This window comes from Anas acuta, chromosome 8, assembly GCF_963932015.1.
Source record: "Anas acuta chromosome 8, bAnaAcu1.1, whole genome shotgun sequence".
In the NCBI taxonomy this organism is placed as follows: Eukaryota; Metazoa; Chordata; class Aves; order Anseriformes; family Anatidae; genus Anas; species Anas acuta.
In genome coordinates this window covers 21351981-21375669 of record NC_088986.1, presented here as the reverse complement: position 1 = coordinate 21375669, position 23689 = coordinate 21351981, and the positions used below count along the sequence as shown (strand labels likewise).

General features: G+C 51.2%; 1 protein-coding gene across 1 annotated transcript in view; it reads right to left on the bottom strand.

Annotated features, from left to right (window-relative positions):
- XPR1 (xenotropic and polytropic retrovirus receptor 1) overlaps positions 1 to 23689 on the bottom strand; it is a 114734-nt gene that overhangs the window by 24899 nt on the left and 66146 nt on the right. Inside the window, exons 3-7 of the mRNA XM_068690479.1 lie at positions 14390 to 14491; positions 8774 to 8997; positions 5232 to 5381; positions 4101 to 4184; positions 3525 to 3606 (exon numbers count right to left, since the gene is read on the bottom strand). Coding sequence (XP_068546580.1) covers positions 3525 to 3606; positions 4101 to 4184; positions 5232 to 5381; positions 8774 to 8997; positions 14390 to 14491 — 642 coding nt within the window. The remainder of the gene's footprint in view (positions 1 to 3524; positions 3607 to 4100; positions 4185 to 5231; positions 5382 to 8773; positions 8998 to 14389; positions 14492 to 23689) is intronic.

The window sequence follows — 23689 nt, the reverse complement described above, 5'->3', positions numbered from 1 at the left end:
TCCCAGGGTGGCAGAGCATCCTCACTGTAGCATTGAACAACAGCTGATTCTGGAGAAAAAGCAGATATGGAATGATGCATTGAGCTGAGCTGTGGAAATACAGATGCTGTGAGTATTTCTGTGTACTCCCTCCCCCAAAACCAAGGCCCTTCCTAGCAGAGGTTCCCCAGTGTAAGGTCTAGATGCGATTCCTTTCTCACATCTCCTATTTTAACCATGTTCTTCACCACAGCTACATGGTCTGTCATGGAGAAGAAGCTCAAGGACCAGCTTGCAAGGCTTTTGTGGGCTTTGTCCAGCAAAGCCTCACAAGGCCTCAAACTGGCGCAGCACGGACACGTTTAGGCCAGCTATCAGCCGAAAGGAGTAACCACAAGGGGCCAGTCTGGGTGGGAGGAACCATCTCGAGTGCCATGAGAACCGAAAGCATTCCCCAGCATCTCAGGGTGCAGAATCACACTTCCTCCTCCTGCATCACCTTCTGTGTAGCTTCAGCTAGTCAGACTGAGGGTGGAAAAACACAACGTCTGGTAGCAGGCACATCAGTGGAGAACAGAGCTGAGGTGCAGTTATGAAACATTTTCCAACCACGTCTGAAAATTCAGACTTTTTCCTTTTTTAATTTTGTATTTGAGTTTACAGACGTTTCTGCTTAGGCAAATAAAGGAAGGGATCTGGCCTGAGGGAAGCAGAAGAACTGGGGGAAACTGTCCTGCTTTGCAGCTACCTCCCACCCCAGCCCTGGGAGGCTTTAGCTCTGCATTCCTGGCCTCTCATCTTTCCCTCGGGAGAAGCTGTGCTGATACAGGAGCAGATTAAGACCACAGCTCCAACATAACCCATCACACAGCCCTGAGGTCTGTACCTAACCCCGAGGCAGAGAGATTTTCCATTTATCTCTCGTTTCCACTTAAATCCAACACTGCACACCAAGTCGCTTCCCCACGTCAGCAGGTACGTGACACTGGATTAACTCGCCCCTTCAGTAACTGACACCAAGCGGCAGATGCGGGCTCCTCACGAGGTGTTCAGAGGAAGATCTCCCTGGTGACAACCCCAACACCACCACAACCAAACCGTGCAGACTCTCGTCTTGCCTCAAATGTGTTTTAATATATCTCTGTGCATTCCTTTTACAACATTCGAACAAGATTACTCACCTAAGGCCAAGAGTCCTCCACGTGAGTACCCTAAGACTGTGAGTGCCTGATGACAAAGACCCACACCACTTCCCTGATGCAGTCATTACTGTCACGGAGAGATTTTACACTCAGTCATGCGAATGCCATGGCACAGCCACGTTCTTCCACCTCAGAGCTTGCCCTGCCACCGTGCTCCTTCCCAAACCAGAGACAGAGCACTGCTGCAGCACGAGCAGTAACTTGGCTTCAGATTTTGTGTGCAGTCTTGTAGGTTTCTGATTAATAAAACATACACTTATTTCCGCGGTCTTTCAACCCCAATTACACATTAAATTGGCAGCTAGTAAAGCTGATAAAGAAACAGTGAGGCAGAAACCAAGGCTGATACAGCAACAGAACAGTGAGGCTGATACAGAAACGGTGAGATTTATGCTTGAGGGAGACACTTCCCTGGGATCCACCTGTAGCAGCTGCAGCCTTCAATGGATCCCAGGTGACTGTCAACTCATCTCTATAAAATGTTGCTGTTCTACTTTCAAAATCATAGAATCATAAAACCATCTAGGTTGGGAATGACCTTCAAGACCATCAAGTCCAACCATCAACCTACTGAGTCCCACCAGTGACCCCTGTCCCTCAGTGCCATGTCCTCACGTCTCTTCAGTACCTCCAGGGATGGGGATTCCACCACGCTCCAGTGCTTGGCCACCCTCTGTATGAAGAAATTTTTCCTAATGTTCAGCCTAAAGCTCAGGCATTGTTGATATGGTTTACTACTCGTGGTCATGTTCTAATGCTGTTTTACAGATTCTACACATACAACTCTAAAACCCTACTTTAGTCAATCAAATCGTAAAAACAAATTGGCAAAAGTAGCATAGAGGTTAGCAAATAAGATCCAATTAAAAACAAAATTTGTAGTTAGAATACAGTTTTTGCCCAATATTTGCAGTAACTTATAGATATCAGATCATGTCTGCTGATACAAACATACCAATTATTCCACTGGTTTAGTAAGATTTGCTTTAGAGGTTTAATCATTTCTATGAATTCATTCTCACAGCTGTATCACTTTTTCATTCTTACTACTGCGATAAAATGAACATATCAGGCTTCAGTCCTATTTGCACCTCACAGAGATCAAACATGCAAGTTACACAAACAAAAGATATGATGAATAAAGAACAGCTTCTACACATTCAGTGGACCCTTCACACAGACGGGTCAACTTTCTGCCTCTACCACAGAAAGACCAAAAGGGAAGTATTTGCAAACAGCTAAAAACAGATAAGTTTTATCCCAGGAGGCTGGATCCAATTACAGAAATATCTGATTATATTTTTTATAAATATTTAATTATTCTTTTAAAACAAAGCACAGACATGGGCTTCCCTAATGCAAGAGTTTATATGTTGATTTTCCTTTGCATTGCTTAAGCAAGGTGCAAGGCTAGTGAAATCACACACACAATTAGTAAAGCTGCTTGTGATGAAGGAGCGTATCTGGATCTGGAGTACCAACATGGTTTTTACTCTAATGAAAGTTCAAACTTAGAAGGAGCAAAACAGAATAAAACCAAGGTCTGAGATATGTGATAATTTATTCTAGCTTTTAAACAACCTTGCCAAAATCTGCCAACAAGAAAGATTCAATTAATTCCATTAATAAGCACCAGGCATTGAAATCCCACAACTTTCTACACAGAATAGAATAGAATAAAATAGCTCAGCTGGAAGGGACCTAAAAAGATCAAGTCCAACTGCCTGACCACTTCAGGGCTAACCAGAAGTTAAAGCATGAACCAAATGTGTCCTGAACACTGACAGGCTTGGGGCATTGCTAAGAAGCCTGTTCCAGTGTTTGCCCACCCTCATGGTAAAGACATTTTTCCCTAATGTCCACTCTGAGTCTTCCCTGGCACAGCTTTGTGCCACTCCCACGTGTCATGATGAAAATGTCCCGAGTGGCAAGGTGTTCACATCGCTATATGTCTGTTTTCATTCTTTGTAAGGAACCAGTGCAAAACCTATGCAAAAGTTAAGCTCTACAAACACCTTTCAAGGTGGGAGAGGACTGTGTGCTCACAGAACAGTAACCCAAGTCTTTCGACATGGATTTTGCACTTCAAGAATATCCCTCCACGAGTAAGGAGGAAACAAGGAAAACAGATCACAATACATTCCAAGTCCAAAATCCAGGTAAGTAACGTGAGAAAGACATAACCTATGCAGCCCTAACAATTCATAGCAGTGTGCTCTGACTCCAAATGATTTAACCCAGAACATGCTGACCACCCAGCTCAGATCCAGGTCCCCACTAAGTGACAAGAACGTATCCACACTGGGGCTTTGGAGCCAGATGGTTCCTGCTGAGGATACCCACCTGAAAGTATGACAGTCACGTTCAGTGCAATGAACAATCCACAGAACAATCCAACCCTGAATGTAGTCCAGGCTGGTACAGGCTGTGAACAAAGCAATGGTGGAGTTAAGGCGGATTGAACAGGTTTATCAGCAAAATTAGATTCATTTGCAGAGTAAATTTAAAATCAGGGATACAATAATCATCTCTGACTGCGCTCTTTCTCTGTGAAGTGCAGCACTGAAAAGGCTGCGTAATATTTTTGCCTATCTTGATGCCATGCCGTGTTGAAACAGAGCTTGGGCATCTCAATGGTTCTCAAAAAATGTTCCAGACCACAAAAACACTAAGCATACGTTATTAGTAGCACAAATTTCCCTTTATTATTCATCTCATCCATTCATTACCTTGTCTGCATGCATTAGGAAAAATTATTTCTGTATTTTCCAGAACTAAAGCAGATTATATGACCATGCTCCTCCTTGCAATTTGTGGAGCATGCTCATATCCATGTGTTTTCACCACTTTGTTCCAATGCGAATCTAATTTGGCACCTCGACAAGTTGCAGAAGCAGCTTAGCTATATAACTGGCTCACCTGAGCTGCTCCCAAAGGTGGAACACGCAGACGTTTCATAGCCTTCTGTCTGTCCCCATCTTCTAACTCGTTGGTCACCACTTCCTAAGGAGATAAAGACACATCACAGAAGGTCATGCTAATGCTAAACACCTGATACTGCATTAAAACAAAAAATAAGTCAATTTCCAAGTTACATTTGAGCCCTCACCCCATGTTATTCCAATGTACTGTAACAAAGATATGAAAAGTTTACCATAACGCATCTAGTTGTTATTATATGATATAAGCTAACACTGTCTTAGCTTTTCAGAGTGAAAATTTACCAGCTGAAGACATGTAGTGGGTTTACGTGGCAAAGTTTTGTAGCAGGGGGCCATAGGGGTGGTTTCTGTGAGAAGGATCTAGAAGCTGCCCCATGCTTGGGAAGGGCCCCACTGTTCCAGAGCTGAGCCAATAAGCGATGTTGTTTTGCGCCTCTGTGAGAGCATATTTAAGACAGGGAAAAAAAACCGCTGCACCACACAGCAGCTGGGAGAGTGAGAGGAGTGAGGAACGGCCTTGCAGGCGCCAAGGTCAGCGAAGAAGGAGGGGGAGAGGTGCTGCAGGCGCCGGAGCAGAAGTCCCCTGTGGCCTGTGGTGAGGCCCATGGTGAAGCAGGATGTCCCCCTGCAGCCCATGGAGTACCACGGTGGAGCAGGGTCCCACGCTGCAGCCCGTGGAGGAGACCACGGTGGAGCAGGTGACCTGGCAGGAGCTGCTGCCCATGGGGGACCCAGGTTGGAGCAGTTTTCTCCTGAGGGATGGACCCTGTGGTACGGACCCATATCTGGAGCAGCTCTGGAAGAGCTGCTGCCTGTGGGAAGCCCACGCTGGATCAGTTCATCAAGGACTGCATCCCGTGGGTGGGACCCCACAGCACAGGGGACGAGAGTGACCGAGAAGGAGCTGCCCATTCGAGTGGAACCACGACAAGACAACATACACAAATTCATGCAAGCAATGCCAGAAATCAGTGGCACTTTAAAATCAATCAACAGTTGCCTTGGTGGTGAATACAGGCTACAGGCAGACCTTGTGGGGAGCAATAGTGAAGAAGAAGACGTTGTTTTCTAGTTACAGAAGCAGCAGCGCACAGAGCAGCATATTTACCTCTGTTTCGGAGATCAGCTGGTTGATTTTCTTGCAGGTGTAGAAGGGGGCCACCTCCACCTCGGCCACCCGCCACTCCGCCCCTCGTGTCGTCTCCAGGTTCTTGTCATGTTTCTTTAAGATCTTGCGGAAGCCTGTGAAGTTCAGGTTCTGCAGGGAAGGGGAACAGTTACTGGCTGTTAGCCTCAGTCAGATCAGAAGAAAGTTAGGTGGCTACATGCCAGAGCTAGCAAGGAATAAGAATCAAAATTCTTGCATCTATGGTCAGGAAGATTTTTGTGTTATCACTTTATTAGAAAGTTATGTATCCTTTGTAAAGGATAATGCTCTCTCCGCATGGGTACCAGACTGCTTATATCCCACATGCACTACACCTGGTCTCTGCATGAGCAGTAATGAGCTCTTAAAAACAGAAAGCTGCAGAAAGAGTACGTATGTTGCATAACTTCATTTCCAAGTTATATACGAGCCCTGACCCAAGGCTCTTGTCATGGGCAGTAACAAAGATAGGCAGAGCTCACCACGCTGCATTAAAAGCAGGCGATTGCTGTGATGAGATGCGTTTGAAATGCTGTGTTTCATTGCACAGAAAACACCTCTCGAAAGGCTCTGTGTTTCCTTTGGTCAGTAGCAGGAACACGGACAGACCGTGGCAAGAGTCACTTCAAAAAAAAAAAAGCTTGGAAAGTAGCTTGGAAAGAAAAACAGAAAATCGCAGAATCCAATACCCCGGGGAGAGGCGCCAACTACTCGCTGAAATTATTTTCAATCTAATTATGCTTAGAGTGATTTAATACCAGACCCCTGCCATATAGGTGGGGAAATGAGGCTAGGGAGATGGGAGCAGGAAGCCAATGCATTAGTGATCTGCATTATTGCAGACAAGAGACTTTAATTACTTTGTATCGGAAAAGCCAGCATCCCACCCCAGGGAGAGCAGATCACTATTTCATAAATTGGAAATGGGTAAGATGCAACAAAATGCTGGTTTGGGTCCGAGACTGCTCCACAGCCTGAACTGATATGGCTTTTTGATGACATTAGCAGAGCGCACAAATCCTGCCACCCCCATGGCATGACAAAAACGCCGCGGGCCACGATGGCACTGCAGCGATGACACTGAACGAGAAGAGCCAAGTGCCATCTACGCAGCCACGGGTTTTGCACTTCTTGCAAAATACACTTCTATTTGGCAAGGGGCCTTTCTCCAAGCCTGATTTCCATTTCGGAAGGTGGCTAATTGAATCCGTGGAAGCGAATTGGCTAGTGACATGCTTTGCCATTAAAGGTGAAAAAAACAGTGCAAATAATGTTACGCAACATCAAGTAGGATGAAACAGCAGCCTCAACATCTTTGCTCGTATACAAGTGCATTGGTTAAATGCACCAGCAAGGCAAACACATGGCATGGTAAGAGTGAATCAGCCCCCATTATTTGCCCCATGAATTAATTTCTCAAGATTTGTTTGTTCTGAAACACAGTATTTCATTTTAATAGGCGAACATACTCTAAAGTTCTAAATTACTGCTAATAAATTACTTTTAATGGAAATTTAATCATAGGTAGTTTTACAAAGTACCCGCCGGCCCAAAGTTATAGTTTCACTTCATGTTTGCTTTGTGCACCTTACGAATCAATGTGTGCAACTTCTCCTCTTGCTTCAGTGCAAACGGACTGAGGAATTTGTTCCACGTGGGGTTTCTTTCCTCAGTAACCCAATGCCAGCCTTCAGCATCTTGTCAAAGCCACGGCTGGGTATCTGTAACGCCCCTGGCGACCTCACTTGATCCCCTACTTGAAGGCCTCAGCCATGTCATCTTCCCACCAGGTTATTGTTTTCCCTCTCTGAAACTGCAAGGCCTCGAATATTTCTAACTCTTATATTCTAAGCTCAAAGTGATTAAAATGAGTATTTGGGGATTTGGCTTTATGCTTGTTTTAGTACATGTACTCCTTGTCCTCAACTTCAATACCAATCTGAACTAATTTTCTTATTCTCTCTTTGAAGATATGCTGTAGAGAGCAGCTCTGTCCCTTTGGAAACTGAGAATGATCAAATCCAGATGGTTTTTACATCAATTTTTAGCATATATCCAGTGCTCCTGGACCCACGGTGGGAAAAGGTAAAAACATGAGTGGGAAGGATGCCTTTTTTGTCAATGTAGCGTAGGAGAAGATTTTCCAGAGGAATGACCTATGTCATCCTCTATTTAAATTCATCAAGCCTCAGAAGTGATTTTTTGTAACCAGAAGCAAGAGCTTTTTTAAAGAAATGAAGAAATCACAGCAGTCAGTGTTGCTTTGTTCCATTCCTGAAAAGCTAAGGGTACTTTCATCTTGAACTAGAAGCCGTCTCTAACTGTTCCAGGGCTTTATTAAGAGACCCACAGAGAGCTCCAGCAACTGTAAATCTGTGCCCAGGAGTCGTGGAGGGATGTCTGCTCACCCCATGACAACAAGCAGTCATAATGTCTGTAAGAGACGGTCCCAGCACTTCCCTGAGTCCTCTCCTTTAAGGCTTGTCCTAGTGCAAGCTGGACAAAGATGTTCCAAGCTGGAAACCCGATATTAAACCTAGGAAATTCTAGTTGAGGTATCTGGAGTGAGTAAGTGTTGGCAGCATATACACAAGTGCTCGGTGACACAGCATCATTTTTAGGAGAGGTTAACACTGGGAATTTTGGAAGAATCAAGCTTTGTCCATACTGCAGAGTGGTATTCAAGTATTTCTTACAGTGAATTTAGTTTAGTAAAATTTCCCAGTGCAATTGCTGATGCTGGTAAAGACCCAAATATAGTTCTAGCAAATTTAAGTTAAAGAATTAAAGAATTAACAAGCCAAAACAAATAAATACAATCAGATATTTACGAGCAGAGTGAGTCTAGCAAAAAGCAATCAAAGGTTTCAAATTTTTGGAACAAAATCATTGTCTGCAATATTTATCATGCCCTTCCCTGCTAGAAATCCAAGTACAACTAAAGATTTGTTTCCTCATACTTCTTTCCAGGCAAATGAGCCCGTATTCTTCAGAACTAAAAACATTTATTATTTTAAATGGATGTTTTAACAAGAAATTCTGATCTAAAAGGTCAGAGTTACTACCATGGTAACTCCAAGAGGAAACAGTACGCTAGCATTTCAAGTTCCATTACAAATATGAGATAAAAGAGCTTCTTCCCCAGCTTCCCAGCCCTGGCCCCGCACAGAACAACGCACTGCAGAAGGAGGTGGCCCCGGTGTGACTGCAGTGACTTCACGTTGTCACCAGGCTTGTGCCAAGGGTGCAGGGCTTGGACAGCCCACAAAAGGATGAGAATCAAAGGTCCTTCTGCAGGTGAGCTGAGCATTTCCAGCTCAGCAAAACACAACAAGGATTGTGTTGTTGGCTGCTAGGGATTTCCCCTTTCTTTGACATTGTCTAGCGACCCCAGAGCCAAAATGAAACCAAAAACTGACTTGAATGAGGCAAGTGAAGGCAATGCAAGCACAGAGAGACACACGCACACAGGGCTCTGTCAAAGCACCTCCCCAGGTGGGTACCTGATAGTTCTGCAGTAAGATGAGGCTGAGGTAGAGCTCGCTGAAGGCCAATTTCAGGTCTTTGATATTCCTATGCTGGACACGCTCCTCGTGGGACAGGTGGAAGACCGGCTTTTTGCGCCGCTGCTGCGTGGAAGCCCCGCTGGCTTCTTTCTGTGCGTCCAAAGTTGACTGCAGCTCCGTCCGAAGGGTCGTGAACCTGCGCTGGGCTTCTGCAAGCTTTTCTGTTAGCACAGGGAGGAAGAGGCAGGTGAGTGGTAGCACCTCCTTATCAAGCCTGTGAACAGCACTATACCTTCTCCTCACATAATACACCCGTCTGTAAAAATCACTGCATACAATAACCTATTGCATGGCCTTACCCGCTGAGCATTAAACTCAGCAGCTCTCCATATTTCCCTTTTTAAGAAGTTCCTTCTCATTAAAGATTTTAGTGCACTCTTATGTATACCATACACTCTCCGGAAAAATAAAGAAGCCTTCACGTCAGACAGGTCTTGATTAATTTAGTCAAAATCAAGGGGCTGTCCCTGCAGTACAGGCTGAAGCAGCAATGACCGTGAACTCCAATCCCTTCATCACTGCGTGATGCTCACTTTCTGGACACCCCTTACTGACACCCAACCCGGGCAGCTGCTGCACACAGGATCTGTGCAGCCACCCCATAAAGCAGAGGCCATAAAGCAGCGCTTCTCGGCCCCACAAAGGACGTTTTAGGATCAGCTTGCTCACTACCAACCATGTGGTTGCTATCATTTTATATGACAGCAAAGGAATTGAAGAAGAAACACACTGCACGTGAATGGCTGGATTTTGGAGAGCAACGCAAGAGTGAAACGCAAGCCTTCTGGCAAGCTCCCAGTGACGAGCACCGCTTCTGCTTTGATCAGCAGCTACAACACCACCAGCATCTGTCCACAATCTGCAGTAACCATTTATCCCCCTTTCCCTCAATTTTGGATCACACTGGTTAGAAGCCCAGTCTCATTAGTTAGTGATTAAAGGGCCAGCTAAGCTGAGTTTAACGACCCTCTGAATGTGCTTTCATGAAGGGGAAGTCCTCTTCCTCATCTCAAGTATGGAAAAGGGATTCCTTTAACATGCTGCTTTACCTACCTTCAGAAAATAATCCTCTGTGCTCAACAATCTTTGTATGTTACAAGCAGCACAGCTGACATTATTCATGATGAATCACAGAATGGGTTGGGCTGGAAGGGACCTTGAAGCCCACCCAGTTCCAGCCCCCTGCCCTGGGCAGGGACACCTCCCACCAGCCCAAAGCCCCATCCAGCCTGGCTCTGAGTGCTCCTTCCTTTGTGTTCTGTACATCTGGCTCCTTCCAGGCTTTATTCCTGCTGCAGCCTCAGCACCAGCCGTGGTGTGTGCTGATGAGCACCACACCAAAACTGGCGCTGGCCACGAAGACGCCGAGCAGCTTCGCAGGCCAGGAGCAGAGAGCTGGGAGCTGGAGCCAGCTGCACCAACCCATCCACAGCCCAAAGCTCTGCCTGGCAGGCTCCTGCTTGCCAATTTAATTCCCTTCGTTAGAGAACAGCTCATAGAACAACTTCATAGCAATTATCAATTCGTCCTCCCCATACAAGGTAATATCCATCCAGCAAAAAAACCCTTTGGAACAGAAAAGGGAGATCAATATAGGAAAATCAGGTATGGAAGAGCCTGAAAGTCTCCGTAACTTTATTGATCGTAAACTCAGTAAGAGGTTTTAAAAGCACAGGGAATGGAAACTCCTTTCTGACAACTTCCACAGCTGCAAGGGCTCCACTGAATGGAGACGACGTAGCCCACAGTGTGATGTGTCTGTCCACAGCCACACAATATTTAACACACATGAGGTCGGGTTGCCAAAAAACACTGCCTCCCCCCTTCAGGAGCTCTCTTTGGAAGAAGTAAGAGATGTCTGCTAGAGGAACTGTTAGAATCAAAAGCCTTCATATAAATAACACTCACAAGTTCACTCTCTGTATATTCAAAATGTTACATTAAACCATCTGTGACACACTGAGATTTCCTTTGGATCAAATTATTAAATATGCAAGGGTTCAAACTTACATCTTTCAACTGAAAGCACATGTTCCATTGTCCCTATGTCCAGAAAAATCTTAAAATCCAAGAATCTAATAACATGGTATTAAAAAAAAAAAAAAAAGAAAAAGATAATGTTTTTGAAATAGTGAGAAAACTACTGCAATTTTCCTATCTGTTTGCAAACCGGCATCCATTAAATAGCATCATCTCCAATATAAACACTCTTAATCATCCAAAAATGTGGCTTGGAAGAACCATTGCAAGTCTTTTAATTCAACCTCCTACTCAAAGCTGGCCTGATATTAGAGCTAAATCAGGTTGCTGCTGAGCAGAGTCACGTCCTGCCTTCCAGACGGCTCTCTCCGTTGGTACAGGCAGCCCACAGTTCCCTGTGGATGGGTTTTTAAAGACAACTGAAGCAGCTTGGTAATGACCTGCTGCTCCTGGAGGATGGCAGCCCTGCCCCGTCTCCTGCACTGACTCCAGTTATCCAGCCCGCAAATCAGTTCATCTCGTTACGGAATGATTTTATTACCGAGTCACTGCAGATGCAAAAATAAGAAACAATGTGTGCTGGTATTCTTAAAACCTCCCGGGGAGTTGCCTAGGGAAACCACAACGCAGAGTAGAACTGAATTTCTCAATTTGCAATGTCTTCCAAACTATTTGAAAGGATATTCACTGCTATCACTAATTGAGCACTCTGAAAAGTGACTTTAAAAAAAAAAAAAAAGGATGCCATCAAAAGAGTTAGAAAAAAAAAGCAGCAAACACTTAGAAACTGGAACCACTCTTGTTTTGCAGCACTCTGCACGACCTGATGACCACAGAGTGCACAGCTCAAGTGTAATCTCAAGGCAAAGACTAAGGAAAAACCCAAAATCAACAGCGGCAGACTTCAACAAAAAGACTTGCAGTAAAAATGCAGCTTTTCCCCCAAAGGTACTCCTAGATCCTGATCAAAGAATACTGAAGAGTTACGACCTTGTCCATGCAATTCCCTGATGCTTTGGACTATTTTCCAAGCTTAAAGATAAGGATCATGAAAAAAAACGTAACATCAAGCTGCTCCCCAAGTTCCAGTTTGGAAAAATGGTCATCTGCATGGTCATGGCTGTGCTCAAAAACTGTTTCAACAGGCAATCTAATAACCCATACCTGCCCACAGCTGCTCTGTGCATTTTAGGCACGTGCTCTTAGACCTCCTCCTTTTCTCTACTTGTACGTATCACGTTCAATATTTTCTTTACCAAGTTAAAGCCACAGCTTCCTACCAATGATAAAAGGAGCTCCCGAGTTAACACTAAAATGTTACTAACTGAACAGCAGCACAAGCAGAATCTGATTATACCAACTTAAATGATAACAAACTTCCTCTCTAGAGAATCCCAAACAAACCAAAACTGGCCACAAAAGAAATCTTAGCTCTTGAACAGGCACTCCTCTGCTGGAACTATCTGAAAATGTTACTACTAGTGTGTTTTTTTTTCTCCTCTTTCAAGTGTGTGTAAGTTTACTTGAGAGCAGTCCAAATAATCACAAACTGTTTATCAAATCAGATTTATTTAATGGCAGTTTTCCTTCCTACAAAGCCAGAATAATGGCCTGGGGAATTCAGGCTGCGTTTGATGTGAGCCGACAATGTTTGAGCACAGAGCGAAAGGCACAGGCATCCTGCAGCAGGCAGGGCTCATTGAGGAGCCCTCAGGACAGGAAAAGGAGACAAGGAAATAAAACAGAGATCAGCAGAAGGATTAGCTTTCATGCAAGTGGACAATATTTATTGTTGTAAAGACAAATGTATAATAAACCATATAATAAGCCTATAATAAATAGCACGAACCAGGCCATAATGCAAGCCACCGCCTGCCTGGAGTTACAGCAGGGTCTGATTTGACATATTTCAGACACGAGCAAGGCAAGAAATGTTCCTTCGGTGGTTCCTCTGGGTAGCTTAATGTTAGTAAGCCGAATAAAGGGTTTCCATACTGTTAAGGTCACATTGCTCTTCTGCAAGTAAAAGACTCATCTAATTCTCATCACAAGCGATTTTCAAATTGCATGTGTTCTCTCCTGTATGTTTTTGAAATGACAGCAAATTGAAAAAAAACCTTCCTTGTATCCTGAGTGGCATTTTATACAATATGGGAAGGGGTGTGGATACGTGGGTGTGTATGTGCTAACAGCTCTTCATTAGCGAAAATTATCACCTGCATTGTGCAGGTGAATTGAAGAACTTCATGCACCGAGTTGCAGAAGATCTCAAGGTAAAACAAAATTGAGAACTGTTCTGAGTGCGGTTAGGTATAGATGAACTGTATGCAGAAAAATGCCTATGGGCTAAAGTGTAGAGCAGGCCCAACAAAACTTACTGCTTCTGCCTACAAATCTCCCCTTGCCTTGTTCCTTGCACCCACTATGGCTAGAGCAAAACAGCACTTCCACAGAGCCGGGAGAGCTGGCATAGCCTGCCCCAGGGAGATTCGCTTCCCTACATGGAAGCCGAACAGAGGCAAGTTGCAGCGTACCCTCACTGCATCTATTGTGCTTTCAGCTCTTCTCATCTTCACCACCCAGACTCTGCTAGCAAGAAAAGTCATCGCCTGATAGTTATTAAAGTATTTTTGCACACTTTGACTTTGTCTTTGTTACCAGACTGAAATCAAAAATAGAAAAAGGCTACTATGGAGTGCTGCAAAAGCCTGTTTATTGCAAGATGTTAATAAATCAAGAACACATTAAGAGAAGCATGGCAGCACTCAGTACATCCCTGTACCCATATTTAAACTGTTTTCCAGCTGAAAACCCTTTTTAAACCTTACCAAAAGAGGCCATAAACCAGCTCAAATGTAATGGTGGGTGAAACTAGGACACACTATTACAAAGCCTTTTGTAGCAATATTACAGGGCAAATTTCTGATTATTCCATTCTGAAGTTTGTTTTCAAAGCACAGGGTGGGAAAACAAACAGCACTTTGAAATATGAACCCTAGGAACCCCTGCTCCAACCACCCTTACATTTTTACTCAAATTTAGTAAACAGGACTGTATATACAGCCAGTGACAAATTGCTACTGGCTGATCCAGTCTGAAAAGTTGCAAATGTAAGAGTTAAGTGCCTAAAAACCTGTTGAACGCATCAAGACAGACAAGTGACCATACATAAGCAAGTCCAGGATAGCTTGTCCAGCAAAAGCTCTGAGAACACCATCTAGGGAGCTTTGCACTTACGCCTAAAACAAGCACAGTAGACTGCCACCATGGGTAAGCTGAGAAACTGTGCCCTATATGTAAGCTGCCACTTAAATTTAAGAGCATCTTCAAAGTTCAGCAGGATGCTATTACAAAGCAATGAAATTGCCTGCCCTTCATTCTTCCTCCATTCAAAAACCATGGTTTTAGTTCCACATCTGTGATTAAACCGGAGCAGTCTCCCGTATAAACATGCCCTGTAATTACCTGATGGTAGACCTTCGTGAACACTGTGGCTATTCTGAAAGTCTGGGAGCTTCAGACTCCTTTTGTGTTGCCGTATTTTCCACAAATACACACAAATAAGTACTTTACCTGAATAGAAAATGTTGATTTTGGCAAGTTCTTTCTCGCAGGTTTGGAAGAACTTCTCTTCAAACGTGGCAAAACACCTTTTCACTGTGTCTTCATCTGTGTCTATGAAAGAAAAGAGAAAAAAATGTTGAAACAGAAGAATATAGGAAGAATTTTCTAAATGGCTGCCATTTGCCAATTGGAAATATTTCTTCAGAGTAAATCCACCTTCTTTGTCACGTGGAGAAAGAAGAATTATCAAGTCCAAGGGGCTTTGAAGGAATGTGCATTTGACTGTAAAAGGAATTGCCCCAAAACAGAGAGGGAAAGCCCCACATAAGCAGTAGCTGAACCTTGACCAAAGTTCCCATCATCTTTTTACACCCTTCAGGTGCTACTGCAGATCCTGCACACTTCATTTCCACCTCCTAACCCAGCTTGTGTGTGACTGCACTTGTAGGGCCACCCTGGACGAAGGCTGTTTTCACAGCTACCATTACAAGGTCCCACACTGGTGGAAAGGGGGGACCATGTCGTGTCCCCACGTGCACCCACAGCACGCAGCTGTTGTGGGGTGGTTCCCTTCCTCCTTCCTCCCCCCTAGCATCCCACCAAGAGCCAGGTCAGGGAGAGATCTGTGCAAAACAAGAGCAGACTAAGTAGCAGCATAGCTGCCCCAGACACGTTACCGTTGCTTCACATCAGTGCTAAATTATCATATTTAACCACCCAGAAATTGTTCTGCTCTCCAGTCTTGGGCACTGGCAAGCTCACCAATACACTTGAGAGCAAACCTCTTTAACAAAGGTTGGGTCTTACGCTCTTACCCACCACAGACAGAGATCTAGCTCTTTAAGAACAAAGCTGGCCATGAAAACTATTCAGGCCAGATTAGCAAACAATTTTATTTAAAAGAAAAGTGCCAAACTTAACCCAAGGCTTCATTTGACCTTGTTGGTGGACTCACAGGCTTCAGCCACCATTCCTACCTTCTCGTCACTACAACCTTTTTACCCTTTGCTTCCACTGTTTCTCCTCTTTCACATGTAATTTTGAATAGTCTCTCCTCAGCAAATGGTTCACATTTTGCCAAATGTCTCAGCCCTTTTTGGTGCTATTTCATTGCACAGCAACCTTTTTTCACATCAACCCTGGAGACCTTCACTTCCAGAGGGACATTGCTCTGGCACTCCACACAAACCAAGCCAGGACTTCGCTTTCTCTTGGAGCCCGATTTTTTTGCCAAAGTCAAATTTGGCAATTAAAGCTGCAATTCAGCTGCTTTGTTATTATAAGGAATACAGTGAAACATCTCCAGAAGGCCAGAATGTCAAAGACAATGAGTAAAAATTAAGGAACCCACACTGTAATTGCACATTTTAGCACTGTCATCCTCACATACCCAAGTGTTACTAATACTGAAATACAGCAGATCCTTCATACCTGCCATAGTTTGCTGAGTTCTCATGCAGTCTTACAGAGCGAAAAAAGGTAGTGTTATTACAAAGAATAAAAATTAAGTTACTTAAATGGTCTTGAAAAGCTCAAGAAATAGATTTTGAACTACAGGTTTTTAAAATGAGATATAAAGAGTGTCTACAAAAAAAATCAGTCACTGGCAGACAAACATTCTGGACTGTCACTACCAAAAAATCTTTTTCTCTTACCATTAATTTGTAAGCAAAACAACCTCAAAGTGGTATTAATCAAGTGAATATTTAAATATAAACTTTTAACAGTTGAAATTTCCTGGTTTTTGTTTGTTTGTTTGTTTGATGCTTGTGGCAGCGTTATTAAACACCATAAACCTACCCATACTACATTAACACTTCAAAGGGTTTGGACAGCAAGAGCAAGTTAATGCCACATAAGACTATGGGTGCAACGCTAGATAAAGTCTTTCTTGTTCTAGACTTTGACAATGCTCTTTTGGGGTTGAAATAAGGAACACAGAGCAAACGCCGTCCTGCACAGACGAGCAGCGTTTCCAACTCCACCATCCAAACAAGCGCTCGCAGAAAAGAACTGCAAGAGCCGCTGAGGCTGCTCCAAATTCCAGGTTTTGGCTCCTGGGGACTGATCCTTGCAGATCTGCAGCTCCTCCCGGGGCCCAGGACTCCCTCCCTCACACAGGCAGGCCCCAAAATGAGAGGGCTGAGGCTCCTCTTTGCGGAGCAGAGGCTGCCGTGGCCCCGAGGCGTTATTGTCCATCTCGGCCCAAGGCCCCACTCGCTGCCCAGACACAAATCCCTCTTTGCAGGTAGCCTGGAGCACCAGAAGGACACCAAACAGCTCTGTTTGCTTTGGGGCTGGTAATTTCTAAGGGCAGAGCCACAGTGGTTGCATCACCGTACCCCGGGGCCCTGCCAGCAAGGCCAACCTGGACTTGCCTGCAGAGCCCTAGCCCTTGAGCCAGCAGCTGCTAGAAATTATGGGGCCGTACGTAACATGCAGAGTTTTGGCTCTCTGGCTGCCTGAAGCCTTTCAGATGACAGGAATTAGAGTATCAAAATGGTTCAAAGCAACGTGGTGTTAAAGTAACACATTGCCAAATAAATGAGTACCTTGTTTGCTACGTTACCATCACTTAAGGAAACGGTAAGTCTGTAGAATTGTTTCCCTGCATCTGAAGTTTAGAAAAGGACAAAGGGTTTTAAATAAACAAGCCAATATTCAATATTTTTATAAACGATCTGGATGTAGGAATAGAAGGCATTTTGAGCAAGTTTGTTGATGACACCAAACTTGGAGGAGTTGTGGACTCGAATGAGGGTGGAAAGGCCTTGCAGAGGGATCTGGATAGGTTGGAGAGCTGGGCGATCGCCAACCGCATGAAGTTCAATAAGAGCAAGTGCCGGGTCCTGCACCTGGGACGGGGAAACCCTGGCTGCACGTACAGACTGGGCGATGAGACGCTGGAGAGCAGCCTAGAAGAGAGGGATCTGGGGGTCGTGGTAGACAACAAGTTGAATATGAGCCGGCAGTGTGCCCTGGCAGCCAGGAGGGCCAACCGTGTCCTGGGGTGCATCAAGCACGGCATTGCTAGTAGGTCAAGGGAGGTGATTGTCCCGCTCTACTCTGCGCTGGTGCGGCCTCACCTCGAGTACTGTGTGCAGTTCTGGGCACCACAGTATAAAAAGGACATGAAACTGTTGGAGAGTGTCCAGAGGAGGGCTACGAAGATGGTGAAAGGCCTGTATTTCATTCATTAGGTCAACTCTAACCACTAAGCCAGGTTATTTCTATTAGCGATAAGGAGCAATTGAACCTTAAACATTGAAACCTAGGTTGATGAGCCTATTCCACAAGGTCTCATGACTCCACACATGTGAAGTGAAATCTGCCAGGTGGGGATCATTTGACATTTGATATAAAGGAAGCATGAGGAGCATGGGAAGACTTGCCACTCTAGGAGAGTATGAGATTCAGGTTACTTAGAGTGCTTTTTCTACTGTCCTCGTAAAATGGAAACAGTGTTCCTAAGTAGGCTGCTTTTTCATCCTGTTTTCTACAATCTCTGTGAAATAGTTTGGGACGCTCTATGAACTAGTAACATCGGTGGTGACTACTCAGAATGGGAAAACCCTGGTGGTGCTACTTCCCCATGAAGTTGTTTGGTAGTAAGTAAAATTCAGAAGCTGGCAGGTAAGTACTCCTGGGTTAAAAATTTGATACGGGTTGGGGAGCTTGAGGATTTTTTTGACTGTGTCTGTAACATGGAACTTGGGGTTTTTTAAAGTTTCTGTCATGTGGTCCCGCTCCCCGAGTCCTCGCTCCCCGAGTCCTCGCTCCCCGAGTCCTCGCTCCCCGAGTCCTCGCTCCCCGAGTCCTCGCTCCCCGAGTCCTCGCTCCCCGAGTCCTCGCTCCCCGAGTCCTCGCTCCCCGAGTCCTCGCTCCCCGAGTCCTCGCTCCCCGAGTCCTCGCTCCCCGAGTCCTCGCTCCCCGAGTCCTCGCTCCCCGAGTCCTCGCTCCCCGAGTCCTCGCTCCCCGAGTCCTCGCTCCCCGAGTCCTCGCTCCCCGAGTCCTCGCTCCCCGAGTCCTCGCTCCCCGAGTCCTCGCTCCCCGAGTCCTCGCTCCCCGAGTCCTCGCTCCCCGAGTCCTCGCTCCCCGAGTCCTCGCTCCCCGAGTCCTCGCTCCCCGAGTCCTCGCTCCCCGAGTCCTCGCTCCCCGAGTCCTCGCTCCCCGAGTCCTCGCTCCCCGAGTCCTCGCTCCCCGAGTCCTCGCTCCCCGAGTCCTCGCTCCCCGAGTCCTCGCTCCCCGAGTCCTCGCTCCCCGAGTCCTCGCTCCCCGAGTCCTCGCTCCCCGAGTCCTCGCTCCCCGAGTCCTCGCTCCCCGAGTCCTCGCTCCCCGAGTCCTCGCTCCCCGAGTCCTCGCTCCCCGAGTCCTCGCTCCCCGAGTCCTCGCTCCCCGAGTCCTCGCTCCCCGAGTCCTCGCTCCCCGAGTCCTCGCTCCCCGAGTCCTCGCTCCCCGAGTCCTCGCTCCCCGAGTCCTCGCTCCCCGAGTCCTCGCTCCCCGAGTCCTCGCTCCCCGAGTCCTCGCTCCCCGAGTCCTCGCTCCCCGAGTCCTCGCTCCCCGAGTCCTCGCTCCCCGAGTCCTCGCTCCCCGAGTCCTCGCTCCCCGAGTCCTCGCTCCCCGAGTCCTCGCTCCCCGAGTCCTCGCTCCCCGAGTCCTCGCTCCCCGAGTCCTCGCTCCCCGAGTCCTCGCTCCCCGAGTCCTCGCTCCCCGAGTCCTCGCTCCCCGAGTCCTCGCTCCCCGAGTCCTCGCTCCCCGAGTCCTCGCTCCCCGAGTCCTCGCTCCCCGAGTCCTCGCTCCCCGAGTCCTCGCTCCCCGAGTCCTCGCTCCCCGAGTCCTCGCTCCCCGAGTCCTCGCTCCCCGAGTCCTCGCTCCCCGAGTCCTCGCTCCCCGAGTCCTCGCTCCCCGAGTCCTCGCTCCCCGAGTCCTCGCTCCCCGAGTCCTCGCTCCCCGAGTCCTCGCTCCCCGAGTCCTCGCTCCCCGAGTCCTCGCTCCCCGAGTCCTCGCTCCCCGAGTCCTCGCTCCCCGAGTCCTCGCTCCCCGAGTCCTCGCTCCCCGAGTCCTCGCTCCCCGAGTCCTCGCTCCCCGAGTCCTCGCTCCCCGAGTCCTCGCTCCCCGAGTCCTCGCTCCCCGAGTCCTCGCTCCCCGAGTCCTCGCTCCCCGAGTCCTCGCTCCCCGAGTCCTCGCTCCCCGAGTCCTCGCTCCCCGAGTCCTCGCTCCCCGAGTCCTCGCTCCCCGAGTCCTCGCTCCCCGAGTCCTCGCTCCCCGAGTCCTCGCTCCCCGAGTCCTCGCTCCCCGAGTCCTCGCTCCCCGAGTCCTCGCTCCCCGAGTCCTCGCTCCCCGAGTCCTCGCTCCCCGAGTCCTCGCTCCCCGAGTCCTCGCTCCCCGAGTCCTCGCTCCCCGAGTCCTCGCTCCCCGAGTCCTCGCTCCCCGAGTCCTCGCTCCCCGAGTCCTCGCTCCCCGAGTCCTCGCTCCCCGAGTCCTCGCTCCCCGAGTCCTCGCTCCCCGAGTCCTCGCTCCCCGAGTCCTCGCTCCCCGAGTCCTCGCTCCCCGAGTCCTCGCTCCCCGAGTCCTCGCTCCCCGAGTCCTCGCTCCCCGAGTCCTCGCTCCCCGAGTCCTCGCTCCCCGAGTCCTCGCTCCCCGAGTCCTCGCTCCCCGAGTCCTCGCTCCCCGAGTCCTCGCTCCCCGAGTCCTCGCTCCCCGAGTCCTCGCTCCCCGAGTCCTCGCTCCCCGAGTCCTCGCTCCCCGAGTCCTCGCTCCCCGAGTCCTCGCTCCCCGAGTCCTCGCTCCCCGAGTCCTCGCTCCCCGAGTCCTCGCTCCCCGAGTCCTCGCTCCCCGAGTCCTCGCTCCCCGAGTCCTCGCTCCCCGAGTCCTCGCTCCCCGAGTCCTCGCTCCCCGAGTCCTCGCTCCCCGAGTCCTCGCTCCCCGAGTCCTCGCTCCCCGAGTCCTCGCTCCCCGAGTCCTCGCTCCCCGAGTCCTCGCTCCCCGAGTCCTCGCTCCCCGAGTCCTCGCTCCCCGAGTCCTCGCTCCCCGAGTCCTCGCTCCCCGAGTCCTCGCTCCCCGAGTCCTCGCTCCCCGAGTCCTCGCTCCCCGAGTCCTCGCTCCCCGAGTCCTCGCTCCCCGAGTCCTCGCTCCCCGAGTCCTCGCTCCCCGAGTCCTCGCTCCCCGAGTCCTCGCTCCCCGAGTCCTCGCTCCCCGAGTCCTCGCTCCCCGAGTCCTCGCTCCCCGAGTCCTCGCTCCCCGAGTCCTCGCTCCCCGAGTCCTCGCTCCCCGAGTCCTCGCTCCCCGAGTCCTCGCTCCCCGAGTCCTCGCTCCCCGAGTCCTCGCTCCCCGAGTCCTCGCTCCCCGAGTCCTCGCTCCCCGAGTCCTCGCTCCCCGAGTCCTCGCTCCCCGAGTCCTCGCTCCCCGAGTCCTCGCTCCCCGAGTCCTCGCTCCCCGAGTCCTCGCTCCCCGAGTCCTCGCTCCCCGAGTCCTCGCTCCCCGAGTCCTCGCTCCCCGAGTCCTCGCTCCCCGAGTCCTCGCTCCCCGAGTCCTCGCTCCCCGAGTCCTCGCTCCCCGAGTCCTCGCTCCCCGAGTCCTCGCTCCCCGAGTCCTCGCTCCCCGAGTCCTCGCTCCCCGAGTCCTCGCTCCCCGAGTCCTCGCTCCCCGAGTCCTCGCTCCCCGAGTCCTCGCTCCCCGAGTCCTCGCTCCCCGAGTCCTCGCTCCCCGAGTCCTCGCTCCCCGAGTCCTCGCTCCCCGAGTCCTCGCTCCCCGAGTCCTCGCTCCCCGAGTCCTCGCTCCCCGAGTCCTCGCTCCCCGAGTCCTCGCTCCCCGAGTCCTCGCTCCCCGAGTCCTCGCTCCCCGAGTCCTCGCTCCCCGAGTCCTCGCTCCCCGAGTCCTCGCTCCCCGAGTCCTCGCTCCCCGAGTCCTCGCTCCCCGAGTCCTCGCTCCCCGAGTCCTCGCTCCCCGAGTCCTCGCTCCCCGAGTCCTCGCTCCCCGAGTCCTCGCTCCCCCGAGTCCTCGCTCCCCGAGTCCTCGCTCCCCGAGTCCCTCGCTCCCCGAGTCCTCGCTCCCCGAGTCCTCGCTCCCCGAGTCCTCGCTCCCCGAGTCCTCGCTCCCCGAGTCCTCGCTCCCCGAGTCCTCGCTTCCCCGAGTCCTCGCTCCCCGAGTCCTCGCTCCCCGAGTCCTCGCTCCCCGAGTCCTCGCTCCCCGAGTCCTCGCTCCCCGAGTCCTCGCTCCCCGAGTCCTCGCCTCCCCCGAGTCCTCGCTCCCCGAGTCCTCGCTCCCCGAGTCCTCGCTCCCCGAGTCCTCGCTCCCCGAGTCCTCGCTCCCCGAGTCCTCGCTCCCCGAGTCCTCGCTCCCCGAGTCCTCGCTCCCCGAGTCCTCGCTCCCCGAGTCCTCGCTCCCCGAGTCCTCGCTCCCCGAGTCCTCGCTCCCCGAGTCCTCGCTCCCCGAGTCCTCGCTCCCCGAGTCCTCGCTCCCCGAGTCCTCGCTCCCCGAGTCCTCGCTCCCCGAGTCCTCGCTCCCCGAGTCCTCGCTCCCCGAGTCCTCGCTCCCCGAGTCCTCGCTCCCCGAGTCCTCGCTCCCCGAGTCCTCGCTCCCCGAGTCCTCGCTCCCCGAGTCCTCGCTCCCCGAGTCCTCGCTCCCCGAGTCCTCGCTCCCCGAGTCCTCGCTCCCCGAGTCCTCGCTCCCCGAGTCCTCGCTCCCCGAGTCCTCGCTCCCCGAGTCCTCGCTCCCCGAGTCCTCGCTCCCCGAGTCCTCGCTCCCCGAGTCCTCGCTCCCCGAGTCCTCGCTCCCCGAGTCCTCGCTCCCCGAGTCCTCGCTCCCCGAGTCCTCGCTCCCCGAGTCCTCGCTCCCCGAGTCCTCGCTCCCCGAGTCCTCGCTCCCCGAGTCCTCGCTCCCCGAGTCCTCGCTCCCCGAGTCCTCGCTCCCCGAGTCCTCGCTCCCCGAGTCCTCGCTCCCCGAGTCCTCGCTCCCCGAGTCCTCGCTCCCCGAGTCCTCGCTCCCCGAGTCCTCGCTCCCCGAGTCCTCGCTCCCCGAGTCCTCGCTCCCCGAGTCCTCGCTCCCCGAGTCCTCGCTCCCCGAGTCCTCGCTCCCCGAGTCCTCGCTCCCCGAGTCCTCGCTCCCCGAGTCCTCGCTCCCCGAGTCCTCGCTCCCCGAGTCCTCGCTCCCCGAGTCCTCGCTCCCCGAGTCCTCGCTCCCCGAGTCCTCGCTCCCCGAGTCCTCGCTCCCCGAGTCCTCGCTCCCCGAGTCCTCGCTCCCCGAGTCCTCGCTCCCCGAGTCCTCGCTCCCCGAGTCCTCGCTCCCCGAGTCCTCGCTCCCCGAGTCCTCGCTCCCCGAGTCCTCGCTCCCCGAGTCCTCGCTCCCCGAGTCCTCGCTCCCCGAGTCCTCGCTCCCCGAGTCCTCGCTCCCCGAGTCCTCGCTCCCCGAGTCCTCGCTCCCCGAGTCCTCGCTCCCCGAGTCCTCGCTCCCCGAGTCCTCGCTCCCCGAGTCCTCGCTCCCCGAGTCCTCGCTCCCCGAGTCCTCGCTCCCCGAGTCCTCGCTCCCCGAGTCCTCGCTCCCCGAGTCCTCGCTCCCCGAGTCCTCGCTCCCCGAGTCCTCGCTCCCCGAGTCCTCGCTCCCCGAGTCCTCGCTCCCCGAGTCCTCGCTCCCCGAGTCCTCGCTCCCCGAGTCCTCGCTCCCCGAGTCCTCGCTCCCCGAGTCCTCGCTCCCCGAGTCCTCGCTCCCCGAGTCCTCGCTCCCCGAGTCCTCGCTCCCCGAGTCCTCGCTCCCCGAGTCCTCGCTCCCCGAGTCCTCGCTCCCCGAGTCCTCGCTCCCCGAGTCCTCGCTCCCCGAGTCCTCGCTCCCCGAGTCCTCGCTCCCCGAGTCCTCGCTCCCCGAGTCCTCGCTCCCCGAGTCCTCGCTCCCCGAGTCCTCGCTCCCCGAGTCCTCGCTCCCCGAGTCCTCGCTCCCCGAGTCCTCGCTCCCCGAGTCCTCGCTCCCCGAGTCCTCGCTCCCCGAGTCCTCGCTCCCCGAGTCCTCGCTCCCCGAGTCCTCGCTCCCCGAGTCCTCGCTCCCCGAGTCCTCGCTCCCCGAGTCCTCGCTCCCCGAGTCCTCGCTCCCCGAGTCCTCGCTCCCCGAGTCCTCGCTCCCCGAGTCCTCGCTCCCCGAGTCCTCGCTCCCCGAGTCCTCGCTCCCCGAGTCCTCGCTCCCCGAGTCCTCGCTCCCCGAGTCCTCGCTCCCCGAGTCCTCGCTCCCCGAGTCCTCGCTCCCCGAGTCCTCGCTCCCCGAGTCCTCGCTCCCCGAGTCCTCGCTCCCCGAGTCCTCGCTCCCCGAGTCCTCGCTCCCCGA